The following is a 21,720-nucleotide window of genomic DNA, read 5'->3' on the forward strand; positions in this document are numbered from 1 at the left end:
CAATAACTTTATTTTAAATAAACATTTTCAAATTACAGTATGGGTTGTAAACTTTTGTAATTTTGAATTCAAATAGCTCATTTTTACGGTTTATACTGTAGTAGTTCATGTTTTTTTTTTTTTCCTCCATTAAGTTTGTAAGTCTTGTTACCAATCCATTAAGAGACTCTTGTCGAGGAGATAGATCATATAAAGTTCCTGTCAGACGTTCATATTCAAGTGGTTCTTGGGAATTTATTTCGTAAACAACTGTCGCAAAACCAGCTTGTACATATGTAGTTGGATCACTTTTAAGCGGACATGCTATTGGACTTCCTAAGAAACTCTGTCAACATAATTTGATTATGTTAGATAAAAAATTTATGAATTTAAACTCAAAAAATGCACACGGAAAAGAAAAAAATTTTGTTGCAGCAGGAATATTTCTGTAGCATGAGTTTGTGGCTGTAACAGCTAAAAGATCAGTCCTGTTGCAGTCACAGATTGTTCCTGTTGCAGCCATCGGAATAATGCTCTTGCAACCACAGGTCCATTCCTGTTGCAGTCACAGGATTAGTCTTGGATTCGTAATAGCATAATTATGTGAATTAGTGGTTGAGAATCAACAGCGATGAAATATATAATTTTATTCAACTCATGCGCGCTATTCACGTTTTATCATGCCTAAAACGCGAACCCTAAATGGCCGTTTACCGACTGGTGAAAAATTATTTGTCAAAACGCAATAAAAATGTCTACTATTTCCGTCATTGTGACGTAATGAAAATAAACGTAACTATCTTTCAAGCTCTTACTGAATATGGGGTAATTATAATTCCCTGTTGTTACCCATTGAGTAGCCAAGGTTGTGATGTCGAATGTTTTTTTTTCACCATGTCACTAGACAGCTATTGAGACTTTGCTTTTTAGGCGATTAATAAAACGTGAATAGCGCATATGAGTTGAATAAAACTATGGGCGCAACATGTAAGGTAAGTCATAGTCCGTCACCCGCGATGTGTTTAGCACTCGTCTCCGGTGCACAGTATGCACTCGCTGCGCTCGTGCCTGCGCACCTACGACTCGTGCTAAACGCATCGCGCTGACACATTGTGAATCACTTGCCCTACTAGTTACCCCAATAACTATTTTCACACACCTACGTGGAAAGTTATAATTTTTGCTCTGTTAAGAGGGATGAAAGTATGACTTTTTTGACTGGTTTAGATTTAAACCTTCTATTCTGTCCTATAGTTAACTTTTTTTCCTGACAAAATATAATTAAAATAATTGCAACTATTACCTAGCAGCGGGCATTAACAGCTTGATTTCAACCTTGTATTTCTCTAAAGAAGGACTTAGTAATTTTACAGTCATAAAACTAAAATAATAAATAAAAAATTATCAAAGTTATCAAAATTAGTTCGTCTGAAGATTCGTCAGATAGCGATATTACAGACCAATCAACAAGAAATATATAAAATGAAACCGAAAATATTGTGAAAGATTTATTGCCAGAAATAGCTAGTTTAAAATACACAAATTGTTAAGAAGAATTTTTCAAATGGATGGAAAATAATAAACTAAAAGCGTTCTCAGAAGATGTTTTATTGGTTCATTCCAATGAGCTGGCGAAAACATTGAAGTCTACTACCCTTTGAAGCTGTTGGTGGATGTTAAAGTCTGTGATAGATCTTTATAAGGGAATTAACATTGACTCATATAAACGGCTCAAACAATTTTTAAAAAACAAATCAAAAGGGTTTGATCAAGAGGATTATAAATGATCTGAAGAACTAAGTGTACATTATTAACATTACAATAATCTCATTGTTTATTAGACTAAGAATAAATTGCTTACTACAATATAAATTATAGTTATGTCAACTTTAAACTGAAGTCGATCGTTCAAGTCATTTCTGAGAAATCACTAAAAAACTAAAAAAAAAATTTTTTTCTTTCGTAATTCGCTAATATTTTCGAGTCTGCTTGATTAAATGATCTAAAATTTTCAGGAAAGTTAAGGGCCAACAAGTTCTTTCGATTGTCACTTCAACCATCCAAATCGATTCATTAGTTAAAAAGTTACAAAGAGTTTACACACACACACACACACACACACACACACACACACACACACACACACACACACACACACACACACACACACACACACACACACATACACTTGGACATCATTCTGAAAATAGTCAGAATAGCTTCCTAGGACCTCAAAACGTCGACATCTGATGAAATTTCGATTTTTGCAAATCGGGGTGGAAACAATAACTTCCCAATTTTTCGAAAATTGTCGATTTTCTTAGCGGGAAGTTAAGAAAATCGTTATCGAAAAATTTTTGAAAAAGTGATTTTTTTCTCATAAAATTCGAATTGGTGATCTAATTAATGAGAGTTTTTTTAAACGTTAGTGGTTAATAAATGCGTCGAATGTCAATTTGAAGGTCGCAATCGATAAAGATAAAAAAAACAACGATTTACTACATTACTTTGTTTTGTTATTGATTATCACCTGAATTTTAACAATGGAAGGTGCTACATTGCTATTGTTGAGATTGAAGAGGTCAAAAATATATTGGTGATAGTAGTTCTGAGTTCAAAAACTCGAAAACAGCAGAAAGTTTTTGAGCTGGCCTACAGGGGCAGGCAGTTTTCAGATTTTTTCGGCATATCGTGATTCGATATTCCTTATAAGGTTTGAATAAAGCTTACTGTGTTTTGGAATGCCTCAATTGGTCTGTCAGAATGCCGCAGTGGGTTTTATAATCAAGCATCGAGGGTCAGGATTTTCTATTCTGTGTACAAATTCATAGTGATAAAACAAAATAATTACCATATTGAACGGTTTCGTATCTTGGAAATCTTTTTCAAATGAACAAGGATCGAGAATACAGTCTGTATCGTCATTAAATTTTTGTTCATCATCTTTGGTTATTTTGAATCCTTCTACATCAGACACAACTGAATACTCCATTGTAATGAATGCTATATTTCGGGATTTAAACAAAATAGTATAGTACATTTGTATTTTGAATGACTAGTATTATCGAATGTAATACTCAAATACGGTTCTTGAAAACACGAGTGCTAGCGAGTGTTAGCAACCGAACGAGAGTATTATACTCAATGTCACTAGATGTTTACAACACGTTATATAATTCCTAAGCTACACATGATTCTCATATGGATTCTGACATGCTGCAGAGTCTCATGAAAAATCGAATTAAAAATCCACATGGAAATCCATACTCGATTCTCATATAAATTTGGCATGGTGTGGATTCTCATAGGACCCATGTGAGAATCTACATTGGGGTCTATGCTGGATTCTTATAGGAAAGCATATAGGAATCTATCTGAAATCGCTTTGTAGGAATCCCCATAAAAATCTAGGCTAGTTTCCATATGGATTTTATGATAGGGTATGAATTCTTATATAAATTCATGCTTTCTCGAATGGATTTTAGGTGTTCTTTTGCAATCCCAGCTGGATTTTTTGATAAGGTAGTAAATAGTAACTTTTTGAAATAAGTAGTATAACTGTTGCTCTGAATTAGTGAATATTCACTAACTTTGACCTCAGTGTTCAAGAGTAAGATTTGATTTGCCGATATGGTAATGCACGATTATCATCTGGGTCGACATATTTGATTTGAGTTTAGTGTCACTAGACTGTATTTGGATTTCTTGATTTTAGTATGAACTTATTCATCTTTACTTTGAACACGATAGTCATTCACTTTACTTTTAACTTGCTGACCCGAGTCGAAAAAAGTTATTTATTCGCCGTACTCCCACCCTAATATATAATAATTATTTCACCTTCCTTCAACTTTTTCGCTTTACAATTCAAGTCGAATAAGTCTAAACCAAGTCAATTTCGACTCGATTTCAACTATTTCGTTTCAAATCGTGACTAAGTAAGCCAGTTAAGTCTAAATTAAGGCGAAAACTCAATGTATTTTATATCTCCGTAGAAAAAAGTCGAGTTTGTCTTGTGAAAAACAGCTTCAAATTTCGACTTGGTAATCCAATTTAAGTCAAGTTCTATTTTTGACCCGGGTTTTAAGTCTGCATTGAAATGTCAGAAGAATGAAGGAAATAAAAAAAATTATTGCATACTACCTGAATCGAGGTCATCAACTGCGAGTACCCAGTGGTAAACCAAACAATTATTTTTATCGATATCATCAATATTATTATCGTTTATCAATGGAATGGTATTCACTCGCTTGGTCAGTTCAAACGGTTTATCCACAATTAACATGGCCCAATAATTTTCTTTAACAGCTGTAGAAAATGCTTTGTTCTCATAATAGATTAGATATACTCTTCTGTATACGCAAGCTTCAGATTGAGGGGTTCCTCCATCGCGACTATTCATGTCGCAAGCAGTCATTAATACTAAATGTCTGATTTTATGACTGAAAAATAGTTAAGTTTCATTTATATGCCAGCTACAAATTTGGATATCTACGAGTAATTATATTAACTCAGAAACTGCCTTTGCTGCCGTTAAAACGAGATTTTCGCTGATAATCATTCCATAGCCGATACCTTTAACAAAATTCCATAAGTTCAGAACCCTAAAACGTATTGTCAGCATTAAACTCTAAAAAATAAGAGTGCAACTTGGGTTTCAACCTGAGTCGAAATTTAGGTCTACGTTAGCTATTGCGTAGACTTAAGTACTGTAGAACTTAAAAATACTAGCCAGAACCTAAACAATGACTTTCTACTTAGGATCTAATAAGCTTCGCTTGTGCTCACATTCATTATCAGAGTCGTGTATGGGATCTGCGAAAACTGGATGCACCACAAATCTACTCTGGGATAGTGTTATTTTTTAATTGTTTCAATATTTATAAATATTTAATAATTTATGTTAAAGATCCTAATATATTTGATACTATAAGTTTAAATACTTGACTTTAAGAGTTAATAAAGTATAATAGTATGTATTAAGACTTAATAATAAAAGCAATTTGGTGAAAAATATCTATTTCGTTCCATGTTACAACTGCCCCTGCACTGTGTTACACCTGCAGCCTACACGCGCCGCCATCTTGGCTCCTGACTTTAGTTAAATAAATTGATTTTTAAATAAGTTACCATTGACTATTTAAAAATTAACTAAGTCAGTCACATAAAAGATACTATCAGCTAATCAGATTTAAAATTAAAAAATTATTTGAGATTGAAGTTGACCATCAGAAAAAATCTCATAGCCCATGTTTTGAAAGGTTAAATAAAAGTAGAAAATAATAATCGCTCGAGATCTAATGAGTGCGAACTGACCGGCGCCTCGGACCAGTCGGTCACAAAACAGCTCACAAGTCTAGGTTGTTTTTGAGATCAATATTATAGCATATTGCATAGCGAGTGGGTTATGAGAGTCTTTATACGAGAAGAACAATGTTTTTGACACGAGTCGTAGGTGCATACGCAAGAGCTCTAGCGAGTTCTTAGTGTGTACCGAAGACGAGTGCTAAGAACATTGTATTAGACGGATAAAGACTTAACCTACGTGCTATGCACTATACTTTATTCAACAATTGTCTGATTTTGGCAAATTATTATATCAGGAAAGTAAACCCTAAATCACGTGGATTTCTGTACGATACTAGTTCTTGACTTCTCTCACCACTCATTTCTGATTAAATAATTTTAATTAATAAGAAATGACCAACGTATTCATAATAACGTAGACACTGATATCATTTGCGGCTGTGGCCCGACTTGTGCTCATACTGTACTGTACCATTAAAGGTGATACCCTGCCCCCCCCCCCCTCCCCCCCCCGACACCTTGGCTGTTGGAGTATAGGGGCAAGGGAAATCACAGAGAAAACCATTGCCAGTACAGTTCGGTTTGGGTGATGCTCTATTGATAGATAAAATTTTCATTTTACCGATCACTAACTCTTCATCCCGCGCGTAACGGTCATAGACCTCCAGTCGAGCTCAACGCGTAGCTCAGCGGTCACCCAGCCAAGTAGCGATTATGCTCGATGCTGCTCAACTTAAGTGATCGCCGGAGCCACTCGAGAAGCGATCGGCTGCTTCTGCCCCCTTCTTAGACAATATAATTTGTTTATACTGTGTAATGATTTATACTCAAACTTAAGATTAATAAACTATACGACCTGGCATTAACGTTTTCTTTCTATTATCCATAATAAGCACCAGCCATGGTGAGTTCAGATTTTGTTCCATTACTTCACTTATCGGGTGATCAGTCATTATGGCACAGCAATCGATATGTTCCATTAAGGTGAATAATGTGAATATTAATAATTTTTTTGTCATATTTGATATATTCCTTTATCCGAATACTTAAACGAATTAAAACGTACTCGTTTTCGTTAAACTTGAATGCGTACAAAAGATTGTTAATAGTTACTTGACTAACTTATCGGTAATTATTGTAGATAATTTCGCATTTATAAATACATCAATTATTGAATATCAACATAATCGCTTTTTTTATCATTTTTTAAGATAACATATAATAAGTTATCGTCAACTTGAAACAAAGCTTTAATAGCCGGGTGGTAGATTTTTTGATAAATGTCGAAAATTAAAATGGCACGAATACAAAGCATTGTAACCATTTCTGTCCGATATCGGAATCATTAACTGTGAGAACAATTCACGTAGGATAATATGGAAACTCAAAGAAATTTATTTAGGACATTATAAATTTACATATAACTCTATGGGAACTAACATAGGAATGTATGGATTTACAGTTCACGTCACTTGAATAGCCCTACGTATCTTGTTCAATAACTGATTTTTTACTCGCTAAAATATTAAATTATATGTGTATATTATATTACTTATTTAAGACAGAACAATATGTGTTGTTAGTGTTTGAGAAACAATGCGAGGATATTGGGAGGGGGTCATGTCGCTGGTCGGCAGTTCGTCACATAGATAGCCTCAATAAAATTGATTGCTTAATGAAACTAATTCGTTTCGTTTTCGAATTCTTACGTTTTCATTTCATAGCGTGGTGAATAAATTAAAATTCATTCGAAACATTTCTATTGGTTGCTATATAAAATGGGGCGCAATAAAATGTTAAGGATTGAAGAAATAAATCAAATTAATTTTTTACTTACTCCAAATTAATGTCGTCATGATATTGCTAGAAGATTGAATAGAAGTGCTAAAGTTATTAATAATTTTATGGAAAACAATGAAAACTATGGAAAAAATTATGAAGGTTGAACGAAATTCAAAACAACGTCAAGGAAACGTCGAATGACAATTCGCGCAGCATCAAATTCTATCTAGACTGTTAGGGAATTAGCAGCAAAAGTTGGAAAAGCAGCATCTATTTCAACTGCAACAAGAGTGATGAGACGGGCAAAGCATCTAAAGAGCATGAAATTGAAGAAAAACCGGCTCTGAATCAATAACACATATTAGCACGACTTATATTCTTAAAGAACTTGGACTGATAAATATCAATTATAACTATATATTTTACAAGGGCGATTTCTATGGATAGAAAGCGGGTAATTCAAACTTTTTTGAAGTTTATTATTTTAAAATATAACATGAGCTGCTTTAATTGCAATAACTTTATTTTAAAAAAAGATTTTTAAATTACAGTATGGGTTGTAAACTTTTGTAATTTTGGATTCAAAGAGCTCATTTTTACAGTTTATACTCTAATTGTTTATGTTCTTTTTTTCCCTCTTGAGTTTGTAAGTTCTGTTACTAATTTATTAAGAGACTCTTGTCCATAAGATAGATCATATAAAGTTCCATTCATATATTCATAGTATAGTGGTTTTTGCGAATATATTTCGTAAACAATTGTTGCAAAACCAGCTTGTATATATTTGGTTGGGTCGCTTTTAAGTGGACATGCTATTGGACTTCCTAAGAAACTCTGTCAACATAATTTGATTATATTAGATAAAAAATTTATGAATTTAAACTTAAAAATTGCACACGAAAAAAAAAGAAATGTTGCTGGAACGGGAATGTTACTGTAGCATGAGTTTGCGGCTGCAACAAGAATAACCTGTGGCTGCAACAAAAACCACCCTGTTACAGCTAAAAGATCAGTCCTGTTGCAACCACAGGTCCATTCCTGTTGCAGTCACAGGAATAATCTTGAATTCTTAATGATTATGATAATGTGAATAAGTAAAGTAAAAAATTAACAGCGATAAAATATATTTTTTTACTACTCACACACACACACACACACACACACACACACACACTCGGGAGAAACCTAACTCCTAGAGAGCGCGTCCCCAGGTGGCGGATAGGGGAATGCCCTCACCGGATTTCCGGCGGGTAGGGGTGAAATAAAATAGCCTTCGTGGACCAAAAGAGGTGCGAGGAGAAAGGACACCTCTATAAAACAACCACAACACAATCATGACGGTATGAGTGATAAGGAAAACAATATACCCCACGTGGACACGCCAACAATGGCTACCTCCGCCGATGGTTCCGATCGGTTGCAAGCCCCGGTAGCCGTCGCAAGCTTCACGGACTGTGGGGGAAGCAAATTACCACTTATTTCAACGGTAGGGAACCAGGCCTATAACGCTACTGGAACGATGGTAAGGAACCAAGCCATCCACACTATTGGAACGCAAGAGACGAGCAGTGTCACATCCGATACCATGGAGACCGATGCACTTACTGATATGGTAACTCAACACAGAGTAGGTATGTGGAAACTGGTGCACAAGCCGAGCACGAAGAGCTGCCCAGCACAAGCGCTGCGTGACAAAGCTATAAAGGACGAGTCCCACCTTGCTGGGATTTCAGCAAGCGCTGAAATGAAGCGGTCGCAAGCGTTGGAACGCCTTAAAAAGCTGATCAAAGAGTTAAATGACTCCGTCCAAGCAAAAGTCAATATCCACAAGGAGATCAAGACCAAGGCGACAAGCGTAGCCAACGCCCTCCAGAGATTCAAAGAACTTGATGAAGAATGGCGTTTAACAGTACGACGCACTCTCCCTACTACACCGGAGAAAAACATTCAAGCGGCTGTCGTGACTGAAGAAGCAATGGATAGTGGAGCCGAAGGTGACGGTGAATCAGTCACGGAAGACGGAAGTAAAACCAGCAGCAAGTCAGGTAAGGGAAAAGACCGACCTTCTCTTGACCCAACGATCAGCCAAGTCGTGAAGAAAAAGGATTTGAAGAAAAGCCCTTCACAAGGAGCGGCAGTGCGAAGCGACGAACAGGAGAAAGCGATGGTTTGGCAAAAAGTTTAGTCCAAGGAAGAGCTAAAGAAAAAGAAGAATGAGGAGCTCTTAAAACAGATAACAAAGGAGCCCCGACCTGAACTTAAGCGAAAGAAACCGCGGAAATGGATCAGATCGAATGCCCTTATCATCCGGCCGACAGAGAAAGCAAAGTACGCCGAGATTCTGCGTCGAATAAAACAGGACGTCCCTGATGACCAGGTCCGCAGTACAGTAGAGAAGATCCATAAGACCAATGCTGGAGATATGCTGATAACTCTTTCGAGGAAGAAAACCGACAAAGGCCAAACATTGAGAAAGAATATTGCAGACATTCTGAAAGAAGACGCAAGAGTAATGTGCAAAGGACCACAGGAGGTAATTGAGATCCGAGACGTCGATGATGACACAACGAAGGACGACATAAAGGGTGCCTTACAAAAGGAAGCTGGAGATGGCTGTGAGATACCACTAGAGGAAATCAAGATCCGTAAGGCCTATAGAGGTACCCAAATTGCTACAGTACTTCTACCAGCAGCAACAGCACAGAAACTACTGGATGGAAGTAGCAAAATCCGGATTGGTTGGATTAATTGCCGAATAAGGACAACAAAGAGACCTACTCAATGCTTTAAATGCTGGCATTTCGGACATCATGGATCCCAGTGCAGAAGCAAGGTGGACCGGTCGAAGCTTTGCATCAGGTGTGGACAAGAAAGGCACAAGATTGCCGTTTGTAATAATCCAGCCAAATGTGCACTATGTGCTGAGATTGAAAGTGTAGAGAATGTTGCCCACCATGCCGGCACTTATAAGTGGCCGTTATTTCAAGAGGCCTGCCAGAAGATGACTAACAAAAAAACATGAAGATACTACAGCTCAACCTCAATTACTGTGAGGCTGCGAATGACCTGCTCATGCAGGCGGTGCGCGAATTAGAGCTTTATTTAGTACTGTTAGCAGAGCCATACAAACACCTAAGTACCCAAATCTGGGAACCTGACAGCACCACCAAAGCTGTCATCTGGTCCTGTGGTAAGCTCTTTTTCCAGAGCGCAGTCGACAACAGCAATGCCGGCTTCGTAGCAGCACCAGTAGAGGGTGTCCGCTTCTATAACTGCTATGCACCACCTAGCCTCTCCATTGTTGACTTTACTGATTTCCTGGATCGACTAACCGAAGATGCGAAGCAATACCATCCAGTAGCGATAGCCGGAGACTTCAACTCCTGGGCAGTCGACTGGGGTAGCAAACATACTAACGCACGAGGAAAAGCACTACTAGAGGCCTCTACAACACTGGATGTAGTTTTGCTCAACAGTGGTGACATGCCGACTTACACCAAAGGTGACGCAAGCTCGATTGTAGACCTCACTTTTGTCAGTAATAGCCTTGCTAAAGGTAACTACAATTGGAAAGTGTTGGATATCTACACTGCCAGCGACCATCATGCGATATTCTGGGAAATATCAAGCAACCAGAACCACAGGAGACCAATCAAGAAACCAAACAGCGTTGGTTGGAAAGTAAAATCCTTTGACCCAGAAGTATCGCTAATAGCCCTCGATAGTGATCCGATAAACACTGGATGTGCAGAAGAACAGACTAAGGATCTGATGAGGAAAGTAACACATGCTTGTGATGCCAGTATGCCTTGTAAACGTGGCATAAATTCAAGATCTTCGGTGCATTGGTAGAACGACCACATCATTGCCCTTCGTAAAGTGTCACAGGAAGAGAAAAATCTCACAGCACAGCTATCTACGGCCCAAATCAGCGGAGCTGTCCGCAGAATACGAAAAGGCCCGTCATGAACTGACTAAAGCCATCAAAGAGAGCAAAAGAAGATACTGGAATGAGCTTATATACGAGTTAGACAAAGACGTGTGGGGTAAGCCTTATAAGATAGTCATGACTCACCTAAAAAAACAACAAATGCCATCACCTACGTGTCCTCAACTCCTTCAGAAAATCGTCACCGCACTGTTTCCACAGCAATACAGTTTTGACTATTAGTTGGCGCCAGGCGAACTGGATGACATTTCACCTGTCACTGAAGAGGAAATGCTGGAGGATTGTAATCGTGTAGGAAATAATAAAGCGCCGGGACTTGACGGAATCCTAATGTAGCCTTGAAGACCATCATAAAGGCAGCACCAACATTATTCTTAGACGCTTACAACGCATGCCTCAAAGAAGGGACTTTTCCTCGTAAGTGGAAACAACGCCTAGTTCTACTTCCGAAAGGAAAAAAACCACCAGAAGAGCCGTCATCGAACCGTCCACTCTGCGTGTAAGATACAGCAGGTAAGATCTTAGAGCGTATAATCCATCAAAGGATAGAAGTGTTTGTGGAACCGGTCTTGGCGGATAATCAATATGATTTCCGAAAAGGGCCATCAACCCTGGATGCGATCAACCTGGTTGTTACCACGGCCAAGGAGGCGAATGCAGGACAAGATGGAAGGGTGGTACGAAAAAGTACTGCCTAGTGATAACTTTAGACATCAAAAACGCCTTTAATTCCGCAAATTGGGACTTCATTATGCAAGCTCTCCAAGGAAAAAACGTACCAGTATACCTGTGTAGGAAAGTGGCTAGCTTTTTTACAAATAGAGTCCTAAAGTATGACACGAACGATGGTCCAAAAGAATACGACATTACCGGAGGTGTTCCACAGGGTTCTGTTCTTGGTCCACTTCTGTGGAATATTACGTACGACGGACTGTTAAGACTGAAACTGCCAAGAAACGTCAAACTGGTAGCGTATGCAGATGATGTAGCCGCAGTGATCGTCGCGAAACATCTCGACGAAATCAATCATATGTTCAGCATTGTTTTCGAACAAGTCAACCAGTGGATGGACACAATGAATCTCCAACTAGCGAAGCATGAGACTGAGGCAGTGCTTATTACCAGCAGAAAAGCGGTAGAGACCATCAAGCTGAAAGTCGGTGAACAAGAAATCACAACACAACCGTATATCCGATATTTGGGAGTGATGCTTGATGCCGGACTAAACTTCAAGAAGCAGGCAGAACACGTCAGTGCTAAAGCATCAGTAGTGAGAGCTAGTCTCGCACGAGTGATGCCTAACGTCGGAGGCCCAAAGCAGGGCAGAAGGCTATTACTGTCATCAGTAGTCACATCGGTGCTTACTTACGGAATATCCATTTGGGTGCACGCACTGAAGTTACAAGAATCGTGGAGAAAGGCTGGATCAATATACCGTCTGAGTGCTGTAAGAGTAGCCAGCGCCTTCCGCACAGTATCAGAAGAAGCAGTGTGTGTCATTTTCGGTACTCTGCCTCTCAGAGTCCTAGCGGAGGAAAAATGGAACCTTTACCAACGAAAGAGGTCAACCACACTGAGCTCTGAGGAACTCAGGTCAGAAGAACGGCATCGCAGTATCGCACGTTGGCAACTGCAGTGAAACGCTGTAGAGAAAGGTCGGTGGACGTACCGTCTCATACCTCGGATTGATGTTTGGTTAAACCGGAGTCATGGTGAAATCAACTATTATTTGACGCAGATGCTATCAGGACATGGCTGCTTTCGGACTTATTTGCACCGTTTCAAGCATGATGATTCATCGAAGGGGTCGTCCTGCCCAGGAGTCAATGAAGATACAGAGCACGTTTTCTTCGAGTGCCCACGATTTTTTCCACAGCGAGATGAGCTGAAGACGATCCTGAAGAAGAGAATCCAACCAGAGACAATAGCAGAAGCAATGCTGGCGTCCGAAGCTGCCTGGAACGCCATCAACACGTTTGTCACAGGAGTCCTCACAGACCTGCGTTCTATAGAAAGAAGAAGAACAAATGATGCCTATTGGATGAAAGAAGAAATAACATCTCAGCTACTAGGAAGAAGAGCAGCAGCTAATTCCACCCCCTACGATGTAATGCCTAAATGGCGGGTCCGAGGGGGATGAGAGGATGGAAGATAAGGGGTTTAGGGCTTAGTGAGTATAGGCGCTAGCGTCAAGTTTTAGTAAGACGCTGCGTCGAGTCTCACATATCCAGGCAAAAACATCTATGCCTGAAATCCGTAAAAAGGATTCCCCCCTTTAAAAAAAAAAAAAAACACACACACACACTCATACATACATACATACATACATACATACATACATACAGACATCGCTCTGAAAATGTCTGAAAAGCATCCTCGCACCTTCAAATGTTGACATATGATGAAAATCCGATTTTTGAAAATCGGGGTGAAACCAATAACTTCCTGAATTTTTTAAAAATCGTCGATTTTCTCAGCAGGAAGTTAAAAAACAACGATTTACTTATGATTTTGTTTTGTTATTGATTATCACTTGAATTTTAATAATGGAAGGTGCGACATTACTATTTCTAAGATTGAAGAGCTCAAAAATATAGTGGCAATAGTAGTTCCGAGCTCAAACACTCGAAAATAGCAGGAAGTTTTCAGGCTGGCCTACAGGGACAGGCAGTTTTCAGATTTTTTCGGCATGTCGTGATTCGGTATTCCTCATAAGGTTTGGAGAAAGCTTACTGTGATCTAAAATGCCTCAATTGATTTTTTAGAATGCCGCAGTGGGGTTTATAATCAGGCATCTTGTGTCAGGATTTTCTTCTTTGTGTATAAATTTAGAGTGATAAAACAAAATAATTACCATATTGAACGATTTTGTTTCTTCGTGATCTCTTTCAAACGGACAAGAATCGAGAATACAGTCTGTATCGTCATTAAATTTTTGTTCTTCATCCCTGGTTATTTTGAATCCTTCTTCATCAGACACAACTGAATACTCCATTGTAATGAATGCTATTTCGGGATTTAAACAAAATAGTAAAGAACATTTGTATTTTGAATGACGATACGAAGAGAACTTTGAGGTAAAAGTAATCATCGAGCCATAGTTCAATTTTTGAACTGAATTTTATGATAGAAAATATCATTCAAATTATGAAATGAATGATTTGCATTGTAGTATCTACCAACTATATAGTAAAATTTACAATTATTTATGATAATCAAAAATTATAACTTATATTATCTTAAATAATTACTACTATTATCAACATCGTAATTATTAATAACCTGATGGTAACAGTTACTATCAGCCTAAATAATGAGTACCATCTGAGCTATTTCACACACACACAGACCCCCCCACACAAGAGCGCACGCGCATGCACACGTATCTTCGGTTGTAACAAATGTAATCATTACTAGTTAGAATTAGCATCTCGATTGTAACTCTCACCACCATTATTTGTTACTCTTATCACTATTTATAGTAAAACTAATTATTAGAGCCACTCAAAAATATAACCACCATTTTAAATAGTTTTAATAAAAATTATTTAACTTCCCGCTGAGAAAATCGACGATTTTCGAAAAATTGGGAAGTCATTGTTTTCACCCCGATTTGCAAAAATCGAAATTTCATCAGATATCGACGTTTTGAGGTCCTAGGGAGCTATTCTGACTATTTTCAGCATGATGTCCGAGTGTATGTATGTGTGTGTGTGTGTGTGTGTGTGTGTGTGTGTGTGTGTGTGTGTGTGTGTGTGTGTGTGTGTGTGTGTGTGTGTGTGTGTGTGTGTGTGTGTGTGTGTGTGTGTGTGTGTGTGTGTGTGTGTGTGTGTGTGTGTGTGTGTGTGTGTGTGTGAGTGTGAGTGTGTGTAAACTCTTTGTAACTTTTTAACTAATAAATCGATTTGGATGGTCGAGTGGCAATTAAAAGAGCTTGTTGGCCCTCAACTTTCCTGAAAATTTCAGATCATTTGATCAAGCAGATTCGAAAATATTGGTGAATTTTGAAAAAAAAAAAATTTTTTTTTTTAGTTTTTTAGTGATTTCTCAGAAACGACATATCCGATCAATTTCAAAATTTTAACAGCTCTAGGATTCAAGAAAACGCGCCGATTGCTACCTCAAGCGTCAAAATAGGTTGATTAGTTCAAAAGATATCGGCGCTGAAAAGTTAAAAAAATAACATAGAATGTTATTTTTTCCAGATAAATCAAATTATGATGTTCTAAAATGTGTCTGAAATCATACCAACTCTTTCTCTTTATAGTCTCATCCAATCATTAGATAATGTCATCTAACTTGTTCCTTAGTTTAAAACATATTGTCAGCGAAAAATTGAAAAACCCAGTCTTTAATGTTTTTCTCGGATATTCCATATATTATTGCTTTGACCTAAGTCAAAACTCATTCAAATCTTGATTTTGATCACTGACATTGATTTCTGCATCAACACATTTATTTCAGAGAACGTAAACGATAATAAAAATTTAAAAGACGCTTCTTTATTAATGATTTTCGATTCTTAACTTTTCAAACTCTAGCATAAAACGTAACTTGTTAGAGCTTGAAAAGATAAAAAAATGATTCCACGTAATAGCATTCTCGAGCTCGAAAAGCTCGAAAATATATTTACAGTGATGTTCTCAAGCTCCTTCAGCTCGAAAACAGCGGGAAGTTTTGGGGCTGGCCCGCAGGGTCAACCGACGCCCAGATTTTTATTGTTATTAGTATTGTTAAATTCTCTTCGTATAGTATTATCGTATAGTATCATCGATTGTAAGTCTGCATTGAAATATCAGATAAATGAACGAAATAAAGATATTATTGCATATTACCTGAATCGAGGTCATTAACTGCAAGTGCCCAGTGGTAAACCAAACAATTATTTTTATCGATATCATCAATACTATTATCGTTTATCAATGGGATGGTATTCACTCGCTTGGTCAGTTCAAACGGTTTATCCACATTTAACATGGCCCAATAATTTTCTTTAACAGTTGTAGAAAAAGCTTTGTTCTCATAATAGATTAGAAATACTCTTCTATATACGCAAGATTCAGATCTAGGAGTTCCTCCAGTATAACTATTCATGTCACAATCAGTCATTAATACTAAATGACCCATGTTATGACTGAAAAATAGTTAAGTTGTATTAATATGTTGGCTACAAATTTGAATATCTACGAGTGATTATATTAACTCAGAAACTGCCTTTGCTGCCGTTAAAACGAGATTTTCGTTTATAATTGACCCATAGCCGATACCTTTAACAAAATTTCATATGTTAAAAACCCTAAAACGTATTTTTGGCACCAAATTCATAAAAATACGATTGCAACTTGGATTTCAACCCGAGTCGAAATTTAGGTCCATCTGAGGTACTGTCAAGACTTGACTACTGTAGAACTTAAAAATACTTATGCCGAACCCCAACAATACTTTGACGATTTTCTACTTAGGATCTAATGAGCTTCGCTCATCACACGGAAAAAAATTCCAGCTAAATTAACAATGCTAACTTCGTAATTTTTCCTATTGATTATTTTAGTGGTGGACTATACCTTTAAAATTTAACTATCAAAGCGAGCCCGCCGAAGGCGGGCGAAACTCAATCGAGATTATACGTTGCGTCTCATTCGAAGATGATTAATTGATTGAATGCATGTAGTACTGTCAAGTACGTGTCGACTACACAACTTTTAAAGTTAAAATTTGAAATCCTTTCCTGCTCCTTCACTGCTAAGCGCGCGCCCTTGCGGACTCATAATTTTAGAGTGTTAGGTTCTCTGTTATTCTTACGTTATCACTTAGTACCAAAATGATTACTGCGCTACAGATAAAAATTGTTCACGTAAAATATTGTGAGGGTAGTAATCACCTTCGAACGAGACGCTACATACAATCTCGATCAAGCTTCGCCTGCCTCCGGCCTTCGGCGAGCGAAGCTTGTACGTTCAATTATACTACGCATCTCGTTCTTCGATGATTAATTGATTGAATACATGTAGAGGTTTAGAGTTAGTAATCACATTCATATCGTCAAGTTTACATGCTGTATTACTTCTTAGTTGCTAAGGAATACGCAAAAGTCTCATTAGATTCTATAATTGGTCGGTTATAAAAACGAGCAAATACTTTGGACCCCTTGGACCAACCTGCAGTTCTTTGAATGGTATCAACATCTACACCCTTACTGTAAGCTTTCGATACAGTCACATGCTTAGCACTATATGCAGTGAAGATATTAGTGTCCACTCCTGCTTTCTTCAGTCGGTCTTTAATCCAGTGTCCAATCGTTTCGGCACTAGTTGGTTTATGAGGCTTGATTGTCGCTATAAAGCCTATCTGATTTGGACCTCAACTTCTCTGTGTGCTTAAGGTAGTACAGGATGATAGATGTTACGCGAATATTTTTTCTATCCTTGAAGAAAGGGATTGAAAGTATTGGTTGCTTCCCTCTGGTCTAGACGTTTTGATCAGATCAGGCATTTTAATCTTCAACCTAACAGTTGGTACTATTATATTTTCTGTTTCAATTAAGGCTAAAGTTTGCAATCTATGGGCTGTAATGAGGAGTAACAGTGTTTCTGTAATCTCTGATACCTCTTTCAGTTTCAACTTATCCAGATCTGTCATCTTTTTAATATATAGAAGCACTATCCCTCGTCCCAGGTTTCTGAGTACTTGGGATACGCTGGCCTTATCTTATAAGTTTCTCGAATAAATCTCGATATTAAAGGGTCATTTGAGAGACTGTTCTTTGATATAAGAGAGATGGCTGCTCTCGATGAGTTGAGCGTCCCGTATTTTGCACCTTCGTTGAACCGTGGTGTCAAGAAACTAATGACTTCGGTGCTTGCTAGTTCAAAAGTATCGATATTATTCTCTTGAGCAAATGCGAGCCATCTTTTTAAAGGACCTTCGTATCGTTTTACCGTTGACTCCGTCAACGAACTTAGCATTATATTTATTGACTCTTCCTCGATGCCTTTGATGACGAAGGCTTGCCTGATAATTGCCCGACCACAGGTGACAGCTTTGGTGCCAGTGGATGAAGTTATTGCCTAGAAGGAGACAAAAGTAGTGATAAGGACGGTTTAAACATTAACGGAGGTAAACTGAGCAAGAAAGTAAATATCGGATACCATGGTTGAGTTTTCCACAGTGGAGCTACCACAATACCCACTGCTTTATCATTGATTATTTCCATCAGGGTTGGTAAGACCGAGAAAAATGAGGGAAGGCATAAAAATATTCCTTACTCCAAGACACTGTAAATGCGTCAAATGACTCTGCATCTGCATCTGGATAGCAAGAGCAGAATCTTACACATTTTTTATTAATGCGTGAGGAAAAAAAATCAATAGACGGTGAGCCCAAAACTTTTAAAATTCTTTGGAAAGCTACTGGGGATAGTTCCCACTCAGTATCTAAGTTTATAACTCTCGAAGCAGCGTCCGCGTCCACGTTCCACGCTGAAGGAATATACGTTGCAACCGGCCAAATCTTTCTAACTTCACACCATTGCCAAATCTTCCTTGCATGCTCTGAGATTACTGGATACCTAATCCCACCAGCTTTATTAATGTAGCCAATAGCCGTTGTATTGTCTATACGCAGAAGAATTTCACAGTCATAAAGCTTTGATGTGACACATTCTAGCGCAAAAAAGGCCGCTAACAGCTCTAGATAGTAAATACGAAATTTCTGGTCCTCTAGACTCCAGAAACCCTGTGTAACTACACCGCTAGACTCCGCACCCCATCCTGTTCTGGAGGCATCTGAAGTTACCACCATCTTATGATTGAATTGATAAAAAAATAAAAAATAAAATCTACTATAAAAGATTTTTATTATAAAATTGGTTGTACCTCAGAGAAGTATGAAACGTTTCAGTATATATGCAAAGATACAGAAAAGTATCTAATCGGAATATTTTAAGACATGAAGAGTCTGCCTGGATCTTAATTCTTAAAAAGCGAAAGTCGTTAGATCCTTAATAGTACTTGAGAACTGGAGATTCTAATCACCACCCAATAGAATTTCAGAACCTAAATTTTGAATCGAGAATCGACGGATTGCAATGAAAAAAAATTATTTTAAATTTTTCAAGCTCTATTTCAATGGCTCTTCTGTTATTTCATCGTCAAAATTTATGTAAAATGCTGCTCGACGAAAAACAAAAAAAAAGTAAAAATCGTTGATTTTAAGACGTTTTCCTTCTAGCGCGACATTTAATTCATTCTTTTTACATCAAATGAATTAAGAACACGTGATACTTTGTTTTTTATGCTTAGACAATATCATTTTGTTATACTGTGTAATGATTTATTTTTAAACTCAGAATTAATCAATTATACTACCTGGTGGAAACGATTTCTTTTTATTATCCATAATAAGCACCAGCCATGGTGAGTTCAGATTTTGTTCCATTACTTCACTTATCGGGCGATCAGTCATTATAGCACAGCAATTGATATATTCCATTAAGGTGAATAATGTGAATATTAATAATTTTTTTATCATATTTGATATATTCCTTTATTCAAATATTTAAACGAATTTAAATGTACTCGTTTTCGTTAAACTTGAATGCTCACAAAAGATTGTTAATAGTTACTCGACTAACTTATCAGTAATTATTGTAGATAATTTCGCTTTTATGAATACGTCAATTATTAAATATCATAATAACTGCATTTTTTTTCTTTAGATAACATATAATAAGTTTACGTCAACTTGAAACAAAGCTTCAATAGCCGGGTGGTAAATTTTTGGTAAATGTCAAAAATTGAAATGGCACGAATACAAATCATGGTAACCATTTCTGTCCGATATCGGAATCATTGACTGTGAAAACAATTCACGTAGAATTGTATGGAAACTCAAAGGAATTTGTTTAGGAAATTACAGATTTACATAAATCTCTATGGGTATCAATATAGGAAAGTATGGATTTACAGTCCACGTCACTTGAGTAGCCTTACCTATTTTTTTCAATAACTGATTCGTTACTAGCTGGAATATATAATTATATCCGTATATTATATTACTTATTTAAGACAGAACAATATGTGTTGTTAGTGTTTGAGAAGCAATTCGAGAATATTGTGAGGGGGGCATGTCGCTGGTCGGCTGTTCGTCACATAGATGGCTTCAGTGAAATTTGTTGCTCAATGAAACTAATTCATTCCATTTTCGTATTCTTACGTTTTAATTTCATAGCGTAGTGAATAAATTAAAATCGATTCATAACATTACCATTAGCTGCTATGTAAGATGGGGCGCAATGAAATGTTGAGTATTGAAGAAATAAATCGAATTAATTTTTTACTTACTTAAAATTTATCTCGTTATAATATAGCTAGATGATTGAATAGCGAAAGTGCTAAAGATATTCATAATTTTGTGAGATACAATGAAAATTATGGAAAAAATTATAAAGGTTGAACAGAATTCGCAACAACGTCAAGGAAACGTCGAATGATAATTTGCTTAGTATCAAATTCTATCTAGACTGTTAGGAAAATAGCAGCAAAAGTTGAAACAGCAGCATCTATTTCAACTTCAACAAGAGTGATAAGACGAGCAAAGCATCTAATGAGAGTGAAATTGATGAAAAAACCGACTTTGAATCATTAACCCATGAAAAAAATTCCTGATATGGCCTGGTATAAACCTCCCTTGAAATTTATTATTCTAAAATATATCATGAGCTGCTCACATGGCAATAACTTTATTTGAAAAAAAAAAAAACATTTTCAATTTACAATGTGGGCTGTAAAATTTTGTAATTTTAAATTCAAAGAGCTCATTTCTACAGTTTATACTGTAGTAGTTCATGTTTTCTTTCTTTTCTCCATCAAGTTTGTAAGGCTTGTTACCAATCCATTAAGAGATTCTTGTCGAGGAGATAGATCATATAAAGTTCCTGTCAGACGTTTATATTTAAGTGGTTCTTGGGAATTTATTTCGTAAACAATTGTCGCATAACCAGCTTGTATATATTTAGTTGGGTCACTTTTAAGCGGACATGCTATTGGACTTCCTACGAAACTCTGTCAACATAATTTGATTATATTAGATAAAAAATTTATGAATTTGAACTTGAAAAGTGCAAACGAAAAAAAAAAAAATGTTGCTGGGATGGGTATGTTCCTGTAGCATGAGTTTTCGGCTGCAACAGGAGTAGCTTGTGGCTGCAACAAGAACCATCCTGTTACAGCTAAAAGATCAGTCCTGCTACAGCTCAAAGATCAGTCCTGTTGCAGCTACAGGTTATTCCTGTTGCAGCCATCGGAATAATGCTGTTGCAGCCACAGGTTCGATTCCCAGTTCGAGCTATCTATATTTTTCTCAATTTATTTATAAATTGTCTTATTGAGAAGGTAAGTTTGTTTAGGTTTCCACTATATTTAAATGGTGGTATCGTATGGTAATACGGAAATATCGCTTGGTTCCACAATAAAAAGCCAAGTACGACTTGATTAATTACCTGGTGTTCGGGAAGTTAGCAGTCCTAAGTCTAACCAGTTACTTGGTCCTCCCGGCTCCGTGTGTCTGTGCCTCTAGGTGGATGCCCAGTCTTACTGGCTCTGTCCGTGTCTCGGTGGCTACCCGGTCCTACCGACTCTGTCTCGTCGGCGCTACTGTCTTGTAGTTCTATTAATTTCTCTCGATTATTTTTGGCTATGATCGGA

At 37.2% G+C, this 21,720-nt stretch overlaps 2 protein-coding genes across 3 annotated transcripts; both read right to left on the reverse strand.

Annotated features, from left to right (window-relative positions):
* On the reverse strand, positions 1-4,777 carry LOC130674782 (uncharacterized). Of its 2 annotated transcripts, XM_057480197.1 has the most exons (3): positions 4,123-4,777; positions 2,831-2,982; positions 1-325 (listed from the first exon to the last, which is right to left on the reverse strand). In XM_057480197.1, the coding sequence occupies exons 1-3, from the start codon at positions 4,394-4,396 to the stop codon at positions 14-16; spliced, it is 738 nt and encodes a 245-aa protein (XP_057336180.1). In that variant the 5' UTR covers positions 4,397-4,777; the 3' UTR covers positions 1-13. The 2 variants fall into 2 exon arrangements, 1 of the variants encoding a protein (XP_057336180.1); XR_008991126.1 differs by lacking the exon at positions 2,831-2,982.
* Positions 4,778-7,574: 2,797 nt separating this feature from the next.
* Positions 7,575-19,632, reverse strand: LOC130674376 (uncharacterized). Its single transcript, XM_057479691.1, has 5 exons — positions 19,384-19,632; positions 16,221-16,284; positions 15,853-16,151; positions 13,872-14,023; positions 7,575-7,902 (listed from the first exon to the last, which is right to left on the reverse strand). The coding sequence occupies exons 1-5, from the start codon at positions 19,544-19,546 to the stop codon at positions 7,687-7,689; spliced, it is 894 nt and encodes a 297-aa protein (XP_057335674.1). The 5' UTR covers positions 19,547-19,632; the 3' UTR covers positions 7,575-7,686.
* Positions 19,633-21,720: the final 2,088 nt, after the last annotated feature.

The sequence above is a fragment of the Microplitis mediator genome, chromosome 9 (genome assembly GCF_029852145.1).
Source record: "Microplitis mediator isolate UGA2020A chromosome 9, iyMicMedi2.1, whole genome shotgun sequence".
Taxonomy (NCBI): domain Eukaryota; kingdom Metazoa; phylum Arthropoda; class Insecta; order Hymenoptera; family Braconidae; genus Microplitis; species Microplitis mediator.